General features: G+C 31.0%; 2 protein-coding genes across 7 annotated transcripts in view; one reads left to right on the top strand and one right to left on the bottom strand.

Moving 5' to 3' along the window:
* The first annotated feature begins 1736 nt into the window (after positions 1-1736).
* LOC136968172 (methanethiol oxidase) lies at positions 1737-14530 on the top strand. Of its 2 annotated transcripts, none has more exons than XM_067262142.1 (11): positions 1737-1904; positions 10639-10793; positions 12405-12590; positions 12752-12869; positions 12929-13108; positions 13320-13501; positions 13593-13671; positions 13735-13856; positions 13924-13989; positions 14060-14205; positions 14274-14530. In XM_067262142.1, exons 1-11 carry the CDS (start codon positions 1901-1903, stop codon positions 14434-14436), a joined length of 1401 nt encoding a protein of 466 aa, XP_067118243.1. In that variant the 5' UTR covers positions 1737-1900; the 3' UTR covers positions 14437-14530. The 2 variants fall into 2 exon arrangements, with proteins under 2 accessions (XP_067118243.1, XP_067118242.1); XM_067262141.1 differs by lacking the exon at positions 1737-1904 and adding an exon at positions 4527-4643.
* Positions 14531-16654: 2124 nt separating this feature from the next.
* LOC136968169 (teneurin-m-like) overlaps positions 16655-19299 on the bottom strand; it is a 257304-nt gene continuing 254659 nt past the window's right edge. For all 5 annotated transcript variants that reach the window (XM_067262136.1, XM_067262137.1, XM_067262140.1 and 2 more), the window contains one exon: positions 16655-18840. In XM_067262136.1, coding sequence (XP_067118237.1) covers positions 17960-18840 — 881 coding nt within the window. In that variant the 3' untranslated portion in view covers positions 16655-17959. The remainder of the gene's footprint in view (positions 18841-19299) is intronic.

Here is a 19299-nt window from a genome sequence, read left to right as displayed (position 1 = left end):
GTTTAAATGGAGTTGCAAAACGTTCTTCACAATTCTTCGTCAAGTGAAAAGTCATGGCGAACAGACTGGCGAACAATCAGAACAATCACGAGAAAAGAGAGTTAGAGATTTTTCCCAGAGTTCAAAGAAACTTTAAGCGCTTCTACTCCTATAAATTAATCATTATTTTTACTAGCAAAAAATAAAATTGTTTAAGACTGCTATTTATGAATAAAGAAACGTTCTACATATTACTTTGCTCTACCCGGGCCCCATACAAGCTCTCGACATCCCTGGGCTCAGCGCTTACTTCGTCATTTGTTAAGTCTGATAATTCCTGATTTAATTAAACAGTTGAAAATAATTTTTTAAAGTTATCGCATTGCTTAGGGGATTTCAAGGAGTGCTTATGAAAAATTGATGCGTTTTGTGTCAGTAAAACAGTTCTGGAAACAAACAAACACTATGATGATAAAGATTGGAGAAAGAGTGTAGAATATACCTAGAAAAAGAAATGTGAAATATGTACAGTACTATTTGTAGATTCAAAAAAGATTCCTCTCTTCTCTGTCACATTAAACTTGGATTAATGAAACTCTTTGATGGAGGTATTGGAAAATAATGGAAGTGATTTCCTTTACCTTCAAGTTTTCCTGAATCTGACAAAGGCAAAATTAAACGGAGGAAATCTTTTTAGGCACGAAATAATAAAACACTTTGATTCACTAACACAAGGTGTGTTACCATTTCAACACTTGGCTGTATTTCATCTTTATTTAGTTGATACGGTTACAAATACGATAACATGTTTCGGGCACTGCCCCTCTTCAGTCAACATAAGCACTTTATCCAGCACAGAAAGAGTATACATTCATAGGACTGGCGTAATATTACACATCTGTTTTTGGTTTAGGAGCGTTCCTTAAAATTTTTTTTAACTCCGATTATTCTTTTTACAATAGTGTTTAAAATCTTTATGTATAAGTAAACGGATTTTACTAGCGCAGAATTTACTTGCACCTGGAAAATAATTTCCATAAAAGATATTTCAAATGGTTTAAGATTAAAATTTCTTTATAAAAGGTTCTTGTATTTTCAGCACACTACTTAAAGGATTACAGGTTAATAGACTTTTAAGCTAGTAAAACCCGTTTACTTATACATAAAGATTTTAAACACTTTATTGTAAAAAGAATAATCGGAGTTTAAAAAATTTTTAAGGAACGCTCCAAAACCAAAAACAGATGTATAATATTACGCCAGTCCTATTAATGTATATTCTTTCTGTGTTGGATAAAGTGCTTATGTTGACTGAAGAGGGGCAGTGCCCGAAACGTGTTATCGTACTTGTAACTCCCGAAATTTGTTAGAAATCGTGCGTAATACGATTTCTAACAAATTTAAGGGGATAGCAGCGCAAAATTTCGCCCTAGCGGCCAAGCTATGAAGTAATAAAACGAAACCTCATATTCCGGACAGTGTGTACAGCAAATTTGTTTGAGATTTACCAAGTTTTTTCTACAGAAAGCTTCTTTAAATTAATAAAAATTAACTCAGGTTAATTTTAGGATTTTTTTTAAATCGCCGCCATCATGCTTATAAATTTACTTTTAAGTGTTTACAGTTTATTCTGTGTATTAATTTTCTCTGTTATTTATAATTTACTTAGAATTAAACACAAATAAATATAAAATATTGATATTCCTATTGGCTGCCAGTAGCCTGTACACTGATGACACAGTGACCAATTAACGGCAAAATTCATTGGCTGAAAATGCGAAATATCATTTTTATTTGTGATTTTATGAGCACTTAACGATAAAGTGTTCCTTTATCTAAGTTTTAAAAATCCCATAATAGTCAATGCACTTTAATTTCTTCTGATTAGTGTGAAGTGCCTCCAAAGTGAAGTGCCTCCAAAATGGGTAAGTTCTGCATAATTTCTTATATTTAAATATAAATAATGGCTGTTCTATGCATTAATAATAACTTGGTAATGTATATAGACTTAAATATTAATTATTCAGGTGGCAAATTGTTAAACAGATGGTAAAATGGCTGTAAAAATGGCATTCATAACGCATGCAGTTTGCATAATGAAACTAGATTAAAATATATGCTGTAATCGATGAATAAACGAGAATTTTAATTCTGAATAATTACATATTTTAGAAAAAAAAATAAAATAGATCTGTGTCATATAAGTTATCAAATCGAAATTTCAAGGATTTGTGTTATTAGTAACGACCTTGAGACTTTGCGCGATAATTTACGTGGTACTGTTTACGTGTTTGCAAATGAAAAAAACGAGTGTAATGAGAATCCCAGTTCGCATTTAATAACACGTTTGCAATAATTTTGCATTATAACTTAATGGAAATAAGGATATAATTTATCTACTTCTCGAAACTATTTCATTATCTAATCTCCGAATAATACGTAAGTATGACAGTCAATTGGCTGTCACACTGGACGTAAACAATAGTTTTTTATGGGTGTTTTTTAAGTATAATACACTGAAATTTTATATATAGAAATGTATAAAATTTCAACCAGAAAAAAAACATATTCATTAATATATAACTGTAATTAAGTTTTGTGATTTTTTTTTTTTTTTTAGTTCTATTAACTTCTGTTTACAGTCGTAAGTTAGACAATAATTCTTTATTTGGCTTCCAAATAAATTTAAATATTTATTATATTTATATTATTATATCCAGTAGTATAAATTTGAGTCAAAGCTATTGAGAAGATAAAAATATATAAGCCTGTAGACAAAACCTCTGAATGACGGCCACTGACGACGAGACAAAATCACGGTTGACCCTTATCAACAGCGAAGTTAGTTTAGTGTTTTTCAAGGATATTTGATTGAGATTTCCTACATATCTAATAATAATAATTCTCCCAATTAAAATGTGTGCACTTGCATGCCTGATGAGTCAGATGTTTCATTTAAAGTCTTGTAAACACGGAAGTCGTTCAGACTAATTCGTATTCTTCGCACGAGATTTAAGGAGAATAGTAGAACAGTAGAAGTATACACAAATCAAATCACAGAATCGTTTTAAATAAATAAATAAAACAGTTCTGTGATTCGAAATTCTTACATTATTTGTAAATAGTTTACAAAAATACAAACATTATTACCATTATATTTTTAAATGATATTGCTAATTGCAATGATGAATTTAATGGAATGATTTTAAACAAAATTTAATTAAGTGATTGTATTTAAGTTTTTATTATTGCTTGTGGCATTAAATTAACAATTTCTTATCATTTTATTAAGAATAATTATGATAAAGTATATCTAATCAGGCTTAATGTATTTAAGAAATGTGAGAAACACTTTCTAAGAATTTGATCAGACAACCTTGATGGACTTTACCTTGTCTGGTTAATGTAATATATTTAGCTTATCTATAGTCATTAATTATTAAAAATGTGTGATAATTTGGCATAAATTTTGTTATGTTGATCTTCTTACAAGGTGTTCGGATTGTGGAAATTATAATTAATATTAGGATGCTGGCTTAAGTAGGGAACGAAAAGAAGACTTATAAAACTCACATTGGACGTAGAAAATCTTAACTCGACTGATTATTTCTATTATGCCAAGAGGTGGAGATACGCAGACCTGACTCCTTCAGGAAAAGGGCTAAAGGCAGGAAGCTAAGAGAACTTACGACTTCTGGATCTCCGAAAAGGACAAAATAAAGAGAAGATGGAAAAACCTAATAACAGTTTTGTGGGAAATAAACCTTAAGTAACGATAGGCGATGATTGTATATGTTAATTAAATATATCTAAATAAAAATCAAACTCTGTGACAAAGAAACGAGACTCCGGAAATATCAACAATTCAATTCAAAAACTTCAGATCTCACCAAGTTCCGGACAATCTAACATGTATTAGTATAATACGTTATCCAGTTGAAGATGTTGTGTCAATACGATTTTACACCTGGATCAAACAAACATATCAAAAATCATAAACGAATATAGATATGCGAAAATCGTTTCAGGTATTTCACTCTGAAACACTAGCATTTCTTTTTCTTTGTTAGGTCTAAAATTTTTAACTAAGAACGAGCAATTTATTTATTGTGACATCGTTACAATGCCGGGCTGAAATTTTAAATTACATTTTAAATTTATTTAATTTAAAATATGTACTGTCGATTTTACTAGTGTGTTGCCCCTATACATCATACTTTTTCTGATAATTATTTAGTTAATTATGATTAGTAATTAAAAGTCATTATATTATACACGTTTACCGCATTTCGGCGAGTTTATTTACATTAATATCAAACTTCATTTATTGAGTGATTTAATATCTTATTCTTAGCTCCTTATTTAATTTAATATAACATAACGTTTTTTCCTTCTTCCTCGTCTTTCGATATACGTATCTGTGACGTAACAATAAGGATACGAAGTTAAAAAGGAACTTGATCTGAAAGTTAACGTAGAAACTTTCAGATTTGTACCTTAATGGCTTTAAACTTTGACCTACATTTCTAAATAGAAAAAGGAAGAGAAAATTATAATTAGTATAGTTTTGTTGAGAAATATTTAATTTTATCAGGAATTGAGAAGATAAATTTAATCCTGTGGATCACTAAGGATAATCTAAACGATCTAGATGTCTCGGACAGGTAAAAAACTAATCTAATTATAATGATATTTAAGAAAAAAATGTGTTAGAAATTTAGATGACAGGGAATGTAGGAAATTTTCTAGTAGTCTTAAGGCACAAATAACATTTAATATATATTGATATTCTTATCTATCCAAACCTATGTAGTGTTGCCAAAGTTATCTACCTTTTATTTTCTATGGAGTTCCATAATTTTCAAATAGAGTTTAGACATAAATTAGTTCCGTGTATATTGTAGAAAGGTAGCATATACAAATATACATTACATATATAATTCCGCAAGTAAGTTTCTGATTCAGAATCTGACAGGTATATAGATTATTTGGAGACGTAAGATGACAATTAATTATGACAATGATTTATTATTTTTCTTTCGATTATCCTTCTCTACTCTTATATCCAGTGCCGTAACTAGCCATTCCTGTGCCCTGTGCAAGAATTTGCATTTAGGCCCCTTAATTAATTAGGTTTGGGAAAATAAAAAAACAAATACATGCATTTTGGGTCCCCCTTCCAAGTGGGCCCTGTGCGGGTGCACCTATTGCCCCTGCCTAGTTACGGCACTGCTTATATCTATATTTTTAATTATTGGAATTCAGTCAACTTAATCAGATACTCTAGCTGAGATCTATAGGGTAAAGTGAGAGAATTTCGATCCGCCTATATCTAAAAAGTTTACAATTCTATACTGACCTTACAAAATGTTATAACATACAAGACCGGTGAAACAAACTTCTTGTATTTAGTAAACTTTTACTGTAAGAATTTAGAAAAGTCCGGATTAACCCACTTGTGGGGCCAAAGACATTTTTTCGTAACCGGCCCCTCCTTCTCCCACAAGAAATAATGCACACAACAAATATAAAACAAAACTAAATACAGTAATACCTCTACATACGAACGCTTCAGCATACGACATGAAATTCGAACATATTTTTGCTCCACGATACGAACAAAAGCTCACCAAACGACGTTACATTAGTTCGCAGCGCCACCGTCATGATCACGTGTTCTTTCTGATTGTGACTGTGACCGATTTTATTGAAAAGAAACATCCCGAAAAGGTTCACACTGGCCGCATTGCTGCTCAGTTTAATGACATTTGCTTAAGTCATTTTAGAAACATTTTAAAAAGTAGGCAAAGCCAAACCTCTTTGGATAGATATTTTACCAAGCGACCTCTATCCAGTGAAAGTGCTGGTGGAAGTGAAGGAAAGAAAGCAAAAAGCAGTGAATAAAAAATTTAAAAAAATATATAAAACAGAGAAGATTTAAGAAAAATTAGTGTTAAGTTATTTTTAGTTATTGATACATTATGTTATGTAAGTTAAGTTTTAGTATGATTTCCCTTCTCCCTCTTTTCCACCACCAGTTTACGCCTCCATCGTCGTCTATCCTCAAAGGTCTATCTCAAGTGCAAATAAAGCTACATTTTCTTTATCAATTGTTATTCTATTATGGTTATTTATACATTTACAACTACAAAACGCATTTTTCAGTGTTTTCCTTACTAAAGTTATTTTTTTCAATGTACTACTTAGCTTTAATTTGAGTGTTTTTCGTGTTGGAACGGATTATTTGGTTTTACATGTAATCATATGAGGAAAAATGATTCACCTTACGACATTTTCATGACAGTTTAGGAACGGATTAATTTCGTATTCTGAGGTACTACTGTAATGTGAAAAACTAAAACAAATCTTAAATTTTTATTAATAAAAAATATTTAATATACAACAAAAAATTTTAGTTTTTCTAGAAAAGTTTGTTTATAAATTTAAAAAAAATTGAAATTTATTTTATTAAATGTCTAACAAAAGTTGTTATACAATAACGATATTACCTTAAAATATTAATAGTTTAATTTAACCTTTTTGTTAATATTTAAATAATATAATATTTTACCCATGAGAGGTAAATTGAATAATGAAAAAAATAATTTAAATAAAAGCCAAGATAGTTTTAAAAAGTAAGTATATAAATACAGTGATACCTCGGTTTTCGTCGATAATCCGTCCGAAAACAATCGGCGAAATTCTAAACCGATGAAAACCGAGGCAATTATTTCCATACGAATCAATGTAAATCCAATTAATTTGTTCTAACACTCCAAAATACATACCAAAAACACATTTTATAGAGAATTAATATAGCGTTAAATACTAAAAGAAATAAGAAATTAATATAAAAAAACTAATTAGCATTAAGATAAAAGCAATGGAATTGTTCGGCTAGACACGCGGAGTCTTATCTTGTAGAAGCTAGTTGGACACGAGCTTCTAGCCTATATCGTCCCGTGGTAAAGTGTGACGTAATTGTCATGTAACAGTAGTTGTATGCGTTTATGATGGTCGTATCGAGGGAATAATGCCTTCCGGGAATTCCGTTTAATGGTTACTGGCCCTTATTCAGGCGTTACAGACGTGGAGATAACCCGGAAAACTTCACGTGGCCAGCCCGCCCTGGCAAAGCGCGAACCCACGACTGAACTCCCAGTGTTCAGGAAACGGAACCGTTGGCCAATGGCGGGCCGTCGCGGGGTAATATTCACACAACGAGAAATAACGCCACACTGCGCCGGAAAACGCGTGGGTCGCCCTTTGTTTTCGCAAAATTAGCAGCGAGGTCACTCGAGCACGCGACGAAATCGAGGCAATCGACGAAAACAAAGACAAATTTTTCGCGAAAAAATCGACGATAACCGAAGTCAACAAAAACCGAGGTATTTAAATAAACTTTATTTAAAAATTCTGTTTTCTAGTCTTTAATTCAGCAAAATTATCAATTATTTCATCATAATTAATATTATCCAAAGAATTTTGTTCGATGTATAAAACAGCTAAAGAATTTAATTTTGATTCATTCAGTGAGTTTCGTAAATAATTTTTTACACGTTTTAATACTGAGAATAACCTTTCACCAGATGCATCTGATATAAGCAAAGTTAAATATATTCGTAATAATATCTCTGTATTCGGAAATGTTGATACTATTTTTGTGCTTTTTATAAATTGCAGCATATCAGATGGCAACGTTAAATTTTGACTTTTACAAATTAATTTAAATTGCAACAATTCCTCGTCCAATTCTTCAGTATCAATGTCGCCACTGTACCATTTTTTTAGCAATGCGGTATTAATTGATACGTCTTCGTCGGCAGCTATGTTTGTACGAAGAGTTTTAAAAATTTTCATCAATATCTTTGTAACTTTTGCTTCTAACTTTTAATTGAAGAGATATTTTATCACAAATTACGTAGAAACAATTTCGCTTAAACATTTCTTGGCTCTGACAAAAACTTACATTCCCTCATCATTATAAGCATCATCAAAGAAACGTTTTCTTTTTTGGAACCTTTTTTTAAAATCATAATACACTTTTATTTCTGATGTGCTTAATACCTCTGCTTCTATTTCCAGCAACGAACTTCTTAAACTATTAACAAATTGTCAAAAATATTTACTGCAAAATGCTTGCATTTATTCTGGAAAGAATTTTATCCCAAATAACTGTTAACAAAATGAATTCTAAAGTATTCATTTTGTTTGCCATTTTTCGTGATTCTTCTTTAACAGAACATTTCTGAGATTCGTCTAAAGATATTTCAAGAAGAGCACTTTTTATTTGGTCGAACCCAGCGCGAATTGCTTTAACTGCATCAGCTCTACAAGACCATCTCGTAGTACATAACTTTTTTACTGTAAAATGTTTATTATTTGCGGCAAAAGTTTTTTTCTAAAATGTTCCACCTATACGTAGAAGCCGAAAAAAGGTATAAATGATTTCCAGTAAATTAAAATATGTTATTGCCTGCAAGAATGATTCACTAGCACTATTTATTACCAGATTTAATGAATGCGAAGCACAAGGAACGTAATGGGCTGTTTCGCTATGTCTTTTAATGCGGTTTTGGAGCCCATTGTATTTGCCGGACATATTTGCTGCATTATCGTAGCTTTGTCCTTTACAATTGCTAATATCAAGTCCTAATTTTGCAATATTATGTAAAAGTTCATTTTCTGATGATTCCCCCGAGTGAGAATAAATGGGAATAAATCCAAAAAATCTCTCGATTGGGGTTCCATCTTCTGATAAATAGCGCAATATAAAAGTTAATTAGTGTAAATGTGTTATATCAGGAGTAGAGTCAATTATTATAGAAAAATATTTGGCAGCTTTAACTTCTGACAAATGTTTCAACTTTCTTGTTCAATATTTCAATAAATTCATCACAAATAGTCGAAGAAAGATAACTCACGTTGCCTTTTCCAGCTGATCCATATTGTTTTATATGCGATGCTAAAAACTCATCAAATTTGTTTATTATGTACAGTTGTCCAACAGAAAAGTGAGAGAATTTCGATCCGCCTATATCTAAAAAGTTTACAATTCTATACTGACCTTACAAAATGTTATAACATACAAGACCGGTGAAACAAACTTCTTGTATTTAGTAAACTTTTACTGTAAGAATTTAGAAAAGTATATTATTTATTGTGAGGAAAGACACAAAACTTTTTGTAAACGATTAATAATTTTCATAAGCATGAATTTTGCTGATTAGTTTTAGCTGTGTCCGAGGTTAATACCGTAACCACAATCAAAACAGTGCTATCTAATTTCAATCATAACATTTTGTGTATGCTCGAAAAGTAAAAGTACGAACATTTTGTGTATGAGTAAAAGTATGATCACCGCTGATCGAAATTGCCTAGGGGATGTCACTCCCGAAGAACTTGATGACGACTACGAAATGTCATATTAAATCGACCATCTGTAATAGGCTACATATAACATGTGTATCCTGTGTGGAGAGAGGTGTGACAATGAACTGTTTACTTTGTTAAAATTATGCTCTTGTAGAATGCATGGACCTAATTTAAACCCACTAAACAGTCAGAAATACCAATCAAAATCCCCAGGTCTTAATTGATATTTCTTAAGTGTTTATATATAGCCATGTAGATCTGTTTACTAATGGTAAATAACATTTGCATATAGCTATAGTAAATGAATTTTCCCTTTGCTAACATTTCTTTCTTAAGTGATTGAAGTTCCCTCCTTTACCTTATATAGAAATATCGGAATTTTAAAAAGCTACATTGATTTAATAAAAGAAAAGTTTTATTATCAATAAATATAACAATTAAATATTAATAGATAACATTGCTGTATTTATTGACATTATTAGAGAGGTTGCTGCCGACGTTTTCAACGCGAAAACGTGTACGTCGGACGTTAAGCACCGCCTTCCTGTAAGCCTAGAAGTTTGACAATGGCGTTTGGAATGTCAGCGGAATCATGCTCGACGTTCCAAACGCCATTGTCAAACTTCTAGGCTTACAGGAAGGCGGCGCTTAACGTCCGACGTACACGTTTTCGCGTTGAAAACGTCGGCCGCAACCTCTCTATTGTCCTTAAGATCATTTCTCAAATACTATGTTGAATGTTGTGATAATTGACATTTAGCAGCTAACTGAAAAATACACAATACCTTAATGTAAAAACGGTTAACTGTCTTGTTGGGCTGCAATTTGAAAAAATTGTAGATCTATAAATTCCCACTGTCGTCTGTCCATCCGTTGTCCGTTCTTCCTTAATCTCGAGAACATAGTTAGATAGGTGAAAGTTAAGACTAGAATGCTTAGGGGCAGAAGGTCTCATTAATTATATATTAACTTCTGATGTAAACTCGGAAGTCACGTTATTTCAATTCAAAATTTTCTGTTGAAAAGAGTTACGGCACGACTCCATTGCTAACGGAAAAGTATGATCTACAGTGGTAAGACACTACAGTAGTAATTTGTGGTGGAGAGCATATAATTTAAATTAATTCAAAATTGCAGCCCGGCATTGTGACTATGTCACAATAAATACTGTAATTGCTCGTTTTTCTTCACTTAATATACGAAATTTTTCGAACGAAAAATTATTTATAACATGAATTTGATTACGATTCAATTTAATAAAATTAATAAAAGTATTTTTTATAGAATGTTGCAAAGCTGGACCGGGATATTCTTCCCCTTTGGAGGCCATGAAAGGTCCCAAAGAAAAAATCATTTACGTAACGTGTATTCATCCAAATAAGAAAGCTGATTACTTGGCAACGGTTGATGTCGATCCAAATTCGCCGACTTATTCCCAGGTATTTTATTCAAATATTTAAAATATTTTTTGTGATAATTCCGATATTATTTAGCTGAATCGTAACTGGAATCTACAGTAGAGTGACATGAAAGAGTGATAATGATGGACATCGTTTCTATGTGGGAGAAACTTTTGCTTCATATGATTATAAATAAACCGTCTGCGATATAAAATAAATTATTTACAGTCTTTAAGAGCTATCCTGATTAATACTATAATTATTTTAAAAATTATCCGGCGTTCTTAGAAACAATTCTAAATTATTACGCATTTATGTATTCATTTACGAATTTAGTAACTTAAAAAAAATTTAGCTAAATAAATATAAATAATACAAATTATATATTATTATAGTTCTCTTTTTACTTATAAAATACATAAATAAGGAATTTAGGCATTTTCTGTTAAAATTAACATTAAAAAATTAATTGAAAGTAAGAATTATTTATAAAATTCTATAAAAATTTTCAAATTTCTCAATTCTCGAAGTGTTGTAATTATTTAATAATACATTATTAAAATATTTAAAAATAATAACTTTTTGTAGCTTATAAAAATAGTATCCTAAATCAATGAATATACGAAATGAAATAAGCATAACTAACATTACATAGACCTATCTACATTAGGAGAGCAATGCACATTACTCAAATTATGATATTCTTAAACTTTAAACCATAAATTACGTTTGCATTTTCTTGAAAATTTTACTTCCCCTCCCCATTGTCTCAGTTGGTTCAAGTTTCCGTAATCCCCTCCCCTCTTCAGTTGTCCAACAAAACTGAACCCTTCTCCAAAATCCTTACCACTTTATTTCATTAAATTTTATATAGTTTACACATTTTATTATTCATAAAGCGGACGTTCATTGAAGTTCAACCCCTCTCTTCCCCATTGTCCTTGTCATAACCCACCTTCTTCCCTTTCAGTGTGGACGTCATTTATGGACAGTCCCTTATGATAATGTATTCGATGCCATTTATACTTATTTTAATTTATTTGCGTTGATAAAAGTATGAAAAATTTTATAAATTGGAATGAATATAAACATTTAAACTGGAATTAATTTAATCACAATTTTCTTATTATACCTTGTATAATGCCAGCAACAACATACGACTTGCAAGTCATAAATTGGACACAGCGGCACCCTCAAACTATAAAAAAAGGAACACAATCCGTAAAAAAAGTGCACCTTACATTATGCAACAAGCTTAAAACTCTATGATTCAACGTCGGATCAGCATTCCCACAAAATGGTGCTAACTTTCCTTGAAAACAAGGAATGTGGTTCTGGTCAACATACCACGAAGTTGCATGAGACAATGGACAAATGTCGTTCTTTAGTTTCTTTTATATCTGTAGAAAAGGCTAGAAGTCATGAACTTTCTCTTGTTTTGGGGGCTCCCTTAGGGATTAGAAAAAGGGAAACCGAAAGGAAGAAGAGACACGTCCCCAAAGTGCCCCATCGTACGGACGCCCCTGTTTGCACAAGACTTTCTGGCAATTATCAACAGATACGTTGAATACTTTAGTAAATTAAATTTGCATATTTTGTAAACATTTTTATCTATGGAAGACTATATTAAATGTATATTCTATTATCCAGATTATACACCGTTTAGAAACTATTCATATAGGAGACGAACTTCATCATTCTGGATGGAATGCTTGCAGCAGTTGCCACGACAAACCAAAAATGAAGAGAAGTCATCTGGTTCTACCTTGCCTGAATAGCGATAGAATATATATTATAGACGTTGATTCCAACCCGCTAAAACCCAAAATTCATAAAGTAATTTAAATATAATTTTGTAGTAAATTTGAATTTCTTAGTGGATTATACAAGTCCTACTTTTACAGACTATTCTAAAATTTTAACAAGGCTAATTTCTTGTTTAGTTTAATTAAATTCTGTTGGATTTTTAAAATCAATATTTAATTTATTTCAATTAGATTATTGAACCAGATGAGCTTCATCAATACGATGCATCCGCACCTCACACCAGTCACTGCTTACAATGCAACGAAATTATGATATCGTGTATGGGAGATGCCGAAGCTAACGCTAAAGGTATGATAAAATATACCTTATCAAATAATAATGAGATGCGTTAACACTTTATTTTGTAGGAACATTTATAATTTTGGACAACGAATTTAACGTAAAAGGAACTTGGCAAAATCGAAACAACAGTGTTGAATTTGGTTACGATTTTTGGTATCAGCCGAGACATAATGTTATGGTCAGTTCTTCATGGGGTTCCCCATCGGCTTTTCGTAAAGGTTTTCATCTAGATGATGTAAAAAATGGTACGCATAATAATGATAAATATCGTTACTTCTCTGGTATAATCCTCTCTTTCATTGAAATAACTCAAACAATAACCATTTGTAATTTGATACAGAATTTGGTTAATGTCGCATCGTTATAGCGAATCATACGAAACATTCTCTTGTTAATTTCTTATTATTTGTTCTAAAAATTCGACTGTTAATTAGATATTGTTACTTATTTGTGAAGGTTTGTATGGAAAAACATTAACAGTATGGAATTGGGAAAAACGTGAAGCCATTCAGACTTTAGATCTCGGTTCTGAAGGATTGATGCCATTAGAAATTCGATTTTTACACAATCCGAATGCAACTGAAGGTTATGTGGGTTGTGCTTTATCTTCTACTATTTTCAGATTTTATCAGAAAGAGGTAATTTAAAAACTGACTTTACATTGATAAATTTGAATAATAATTTAAATTTCATATACTTTTTTTTTTTTTTTTTTTTTTGGAAAAACAGAATAAAGAATGGACTGCCGAAAAAGTTATTACCATTCCTGCAAAAAAGGTAAAAGGATGGTCATTACCAGAGATGCCAGGTTAGAAGATTTAATTATGCTACTTCTTGTCAAGTATTATTTTAATTACTGTAATGATTTTAGGACTTGTAACGGATATTTTAATCTCTTTGGACGATCGATTTCTGTACCTCAGTTGTTGGCTTCATGGTGACATCAGACAATACAATATTACAAATACAAAACAACCAGTTTTAGTTGGACAAGTAACATAATTATTCATAAATTTTCTTCATTATTGATTATCATTGTCTTAAAATCTCACACTTTTAGATATTTTTGGGTGGTAGCATTATCAGAAATGGACCAGTAACTGTAATCGAAGATAGAGAATTAACAGTAGGTTATCTTTATTTTAAATCTAAGAAATTTCAAGCTATGTTAAGCATAACTAAAAACTATATTTCAGGAACAACCTGAAAAAATACGTGTAAAAAATAAGCTAATTAATGGTGGACCACAAATGTTGCAATTAAGTTTAGACGGCAAAAGATTATACGTAACAACTTCATTGTATAGTGTTTGGGACAAACAATTTTATCCCGACATAATCGAGTGAGTATTTTAAATGATCTGGTATTAATTATCCGTTGTTATGTTAATTAATAATGATTTCATTACAGAAATGGATCAAAAATGCTGCAAATTGATGTTGATGACACCTCTGGAGGACTTACTCTGAACAGCCATTTTCTGATCGATTTTGGCGAAGAACCAAATGGTCCCGCTTTAGCTCACGAAATGAGATATCCTGGTGGAGATTGTACTTCCGATATTTGGATTTGAGTTGTTTTTCTTTCAATTTGTTTGTATGAATCAAGATGTATTTTTAATTATTTTTTATTTGTAATATCTATAATAAATTTCATGTTTATGAAGAGTCTAAGATAAAGAAAAGTAAAAGAAGCAATTATGCTAAGAACGTACGTTCTACTAAAACGTTTTTTAGTGTTTTCTCACTAAAAATGTAAACTTTCAGGCGTACTCTTGAGTGGTCTACTTGCTCCAATTTGAGCTCGATACTTTCGAGCGATCTCTGCGTTTGTCTTAGTGATAAAACGTCAATTTACCGTTCTGAAAACCCGAAATCGAATTCGGGCTGTCGAAAACTACGAGAAATTTCATGGACGGTTCGTCCTAGATACGTCAGGGCCCGCCCCTCTCCATCCGTTCACCCTATTAAGTGCTTTGCTAAATTCACTATTGAAGAAAGACCCACAGAGCTGAGAGTCAAAAAGCAAAACAAAAAAAACTATAAATATTCGGCGATATGTTCTTTTTAAAATGTATAGACTCCATTCCTCACCTCCTGGCTATCTTAGTGGCCCTGGTCGAATCCATAATGGGCTTGCTAAAAAAAAGGTACTCTTGGTGCCCAAAGGATAGAAATAATTTTAAAAAATCTTTCCGTTTTAAAATCTAATTCGAATAGGAATACGCATACGTAAAATGCTGCGTAAATATCGACAGAAACTAAAAATTATCTTCAAAATTTATGCTTAAGATGTAGCGCACATTTAGCTTCTACATTTTACGTTCCGAAAATTTATTTTTGCGAATATTTTGTGGTCCCAGTAATAACTTTTCCCAAAACTTCGCAAAACCTCCATCCGACGCTAATCGTAATTTTACAGCGATAAATTTGAATTTGAAAGCTAAAAAAGACAACAAAGGAGAGTTAATTCCTACACCCTGAAAACATTGAAAAATTTCGTTTTATGTAAGAAATTGTACGCTTAAAAGTAACAAAAATCTGGGATTTCATCGTCTAGCGCTCAGTTTTTCCCTAATTGGGCAGGTGCAAAATTTCACGATTGAATTTATCTGACAGGATTCGAGATTCATTGAAATTTACCAAATAATTTTGCGAAATTTCACTGAATTAGTTACTCAGATCGTTAGAACCATATAAAATTTGTAAGAAAATTTATATATGGAAACTTAATGTTAAACCGCACTAATATTGCTTCATATCATCGATCATTTTAAATAGAATCAACGTAATGATGTTAGAATGTAATAGTTCTACTATATTCTATAACTCCCCAATCTCATGTTTCAAGTAAAAATAACTAGCAATCTTTAAATTATTAAATAAATTTATAAGAAATATTTTTGTTTACATAAAATTTTATATGAAACTGTAACAAATTAATAATAATTTTCAATAAAAAATCATTCGAAATTATTCCAATGACTGATCCAGCATCAAATGTTACTGATCAATTTTTGTGTGATGATAATTATTAAAGCAATAAAACTTCATTTTACTTAAAATCAACTACATGAACTTAAAATTAAAAAAAAAAAAAAATGTAACAATATTGAAGAATAATTATAAAAACACAAACATCATTTTAAAGTAACAGAAGTTCCTTTTTGCAATATAAACCTCCGGGCCCCACATGATCCTTCCCTGAATTATCCTCAATTAAGTTAGTTATATACTGTATAGAGTTAATCTTCAAATGTTATAATTTACATCTAATATTCTAGTATTCAACGATCTTATCGTTTTATCCCTTCTATACACTATTGGGCTCCAATTTGAAATTTTAGACCTATATATTCCCACTCCGTTCGTCTTTTTAATCTCAAGTTAGATGAAAATCGAGAAAATATATACAGCTAATCAGAAGCTGTATATGATCTTCCGATCTGAACCGGAAGTCACTTGTTTTTTTAAGTTAAACTATGATTAAAAATTTCAGCCCGGTATTGTGACCATGTTGCAATATATAATTGCTCGTTTGATTTTTCTTAAAGCTTATCTACTTTTGATTGGATATTTCTTTAAAACGGAGATTTATAAAATATAAATTTTAGCGATTTTGTGTTTTAACATCTGTAATGGATAATTTGTATGTGTTTTTAATGATCTTATATTCATATTTCTGTTAAATGCAACAATGTTCCTATTGAATTGACCATAAATCTATTAAGAAGCAAATATTCAATTATCAGTTTTAGAAGTAAAATTTAAAAAAAAAAGCAAACTACTATATTAAGATTTAATAACATATATCTCCCACAAACAGTTTATTTTACTTGATTAATATTAAGTACAAATCACTTATCCTTTATTTTTCTTTTTGCTGGGAAAGGAAGAAAGAATAGGAGTTTACTTAGAGACTGCCACTGTACAACTCAATTTTTGAAATAACATTTACTAATTTGGATTAGAAGGATGGAAATCACTTTTATATACTGTGCCAAAGATTAAGTATTAAAGCAGTAAGATTCAGAGTTGAAACCAGTTTGGCACATTTGATTTCTTTGACAAGAAACAATATAACAATAGATATAACTATCTTTAGTGAAGCATGGAAACATATATATGACAAACATAATCCCACTGTAAGGCACTTTGAATGAAATTTCTCGGCATCAATTTAGGATTTTAACTCAAGGTTTTCAAATTTTGGAATCGTGATTAATTTAAATTGTCGGAGATTTATCTGTTGTCCGCGTTATGGGTGATGCCGAGAGTGCATAGTTATATCTTGTGACCGATATTAATGATGGCTATGTGATAAATTTACGATCACGTCTGCCTTCTTGCCAGGCCATCCAAAGAAATTCTACGATAACGAACGAGAAGTGTAGGCAAATAAGTAATATGTTTAAATAAAAAGAGTTTTTAAGTGAGTAAGAATTGCACTTTTGATCCGATTATACAGTGGGATATTTCGGTCGGTAATCAGTCAGTTGGCAAAAAACATATTTGAATGTTTCACATAACATTTCACTAAACAATTTAATATAAATCTATTGTACCGTATGTGAATATCAGTCATTGATTGTGCATGCCATCTTAAAAGTTATAACTGTAATTGCTACAGTATTCATTGTATACTGAAAGTTCTTTCACAGTTACACAACTGAAGGATACTGTGCAATCTTTCATCTAGTTCACGTGTTGTGTTGCGTTTCATTAAAACTTACAATAATGACGATTATAGTCGTGTTTCTTCTCAAAATATTTTCAAACATACATACTATGGAAACATTGGTAACTTGGTGTTCTTCTGGAATTTGATATTCCATTGAAAATAATGGATTTACTATTCATTCCAGAATTTGATAAACAATTTGTTTCAATTACAATTCATTTATGCTTTTGTGAAGAAATTTCACAAAAAATAACCATTATTTTATGTCCACTTATAAAGCACCATTGTTCTTTGGCAAATTATACTAAAGTTCCTTTACACATATAACAATTACCACTAAAAATGTGATATTGGAAATATTTTGTGTAAGGCAGGTATCAATAATTCACACTTTTGATATAATTTTCTTTGTATCTTCACCTAATTCTTGGTCTCCTCGGTCGACCTCGCCGTTTCCTGTTACTCTCTTTTCTAAACATTATGTTTGTAGGATCATCTGCTAATTCTGGATATTTATCTATGTCGTGGATATCTGTGCCATGATATTTAGCTACCATTTTGTTTGCTAAAAGCTCTTCTTTTTCAGATTTGGTCCAATCGTGAGATCCTCTATGGCCACTTTGCAACAACTCTACTTCTTGTTGCCATGCTTCTTCCACTGCTCTCTGTCTTGAATAACGGATTATTCTCCACCTCTCTTCTTCTAGCGTAGTTCCATACCGTATGTTTAATGCTACACTGGTACTCTGAAGTCTAAGGTCAATCTGACCATTGTTATTGAGACTATCACTGCTCTCTACAGGATGCATCGTTATGTTAAATACAGTACCCAACCTTTGTAGTTGTTCCCAGTCAGTCTGAACTTTTTTCGCATCTTCTTGTACAAAATAAAATGAATCCTGTCCATGTACAGAAAAGTGAAGATCCAATAGAAAGGTGCTATTAAAAACAGATGTTATGATATCTCTTAAAAGAGGACTTGCTTCATTAACTATATGTACAATAGCTCTGTTTTCGACTTTTGAAAGCAATATGCCATCACCCAAAACAGATGGCAATGTCGCTATTCGTGAATTAATGCTTCGAAGAAAATTGCCTTCGACTTTAACTTCTGTCTGAGGAACTGTGCTGAAGCGACAAAATTCTGAAGCCATGACATTTGCAGTACAACTGAGTCCTGAAATTGTAGGCAAACTTTCCCACATTGATGTCACATCATATTTTCCATTTGTTAATTTAGGATAAATTGGTACCTTCTCCATGTTAAAGCCAAGAACTGCTAACCAATCTTTGAGTTCTAAAAGAAAGAAATATATAAAATTAATTAATTATCTTTAATAAAATGTTTCAAATAACTAACATATAATTTTATAAATATGTAATATCATTTATGTTTTTAGTCTAGTTTTTTTATTTATTAATAGCAAAAGTAGATTTATATTGCACAAATTTCACATGTAATGTATTATACAATTTTTATATACAGGTTTATACAAAAAAAAAAAGATTAAAGCTTGCTGATTGAAAACATTAGTTCTCCATGCATTTGAGATGCTTTATCAAACAATATTGTATATATCAAATCAGAATAGCAATCTTCCTTCTCACATATCAATCCATATTATAATCATTTTGACAATGACTAACCTTTACAATTAATAATTGAAATTTAGTATGAAAATTTGTTAATATTAATGCTATCTTTGACAATTACAATGAAAATAGTGTAATTGAATTACATTGGATAACTGGTTGA

The sequence above is a fragment of the Centruroides vittatus genome, unplaced genomic scaffold, assembly GCF_030686945.1.
Source record: "Centruroides vittatus isolate TY-2023 unplaced genomic scaffold, ASM3068694v2 contig_1408, whole genome shotgun sequence".
NCBI lineage: Eukaryota > Metazoa > Arthropoda > Arachnida > Scorpiones > Buthidae > Centruroides > Centruroides vittatus.
This window is presented reverse-complemented; position numbering and strand designations above follow the sequence as displayed.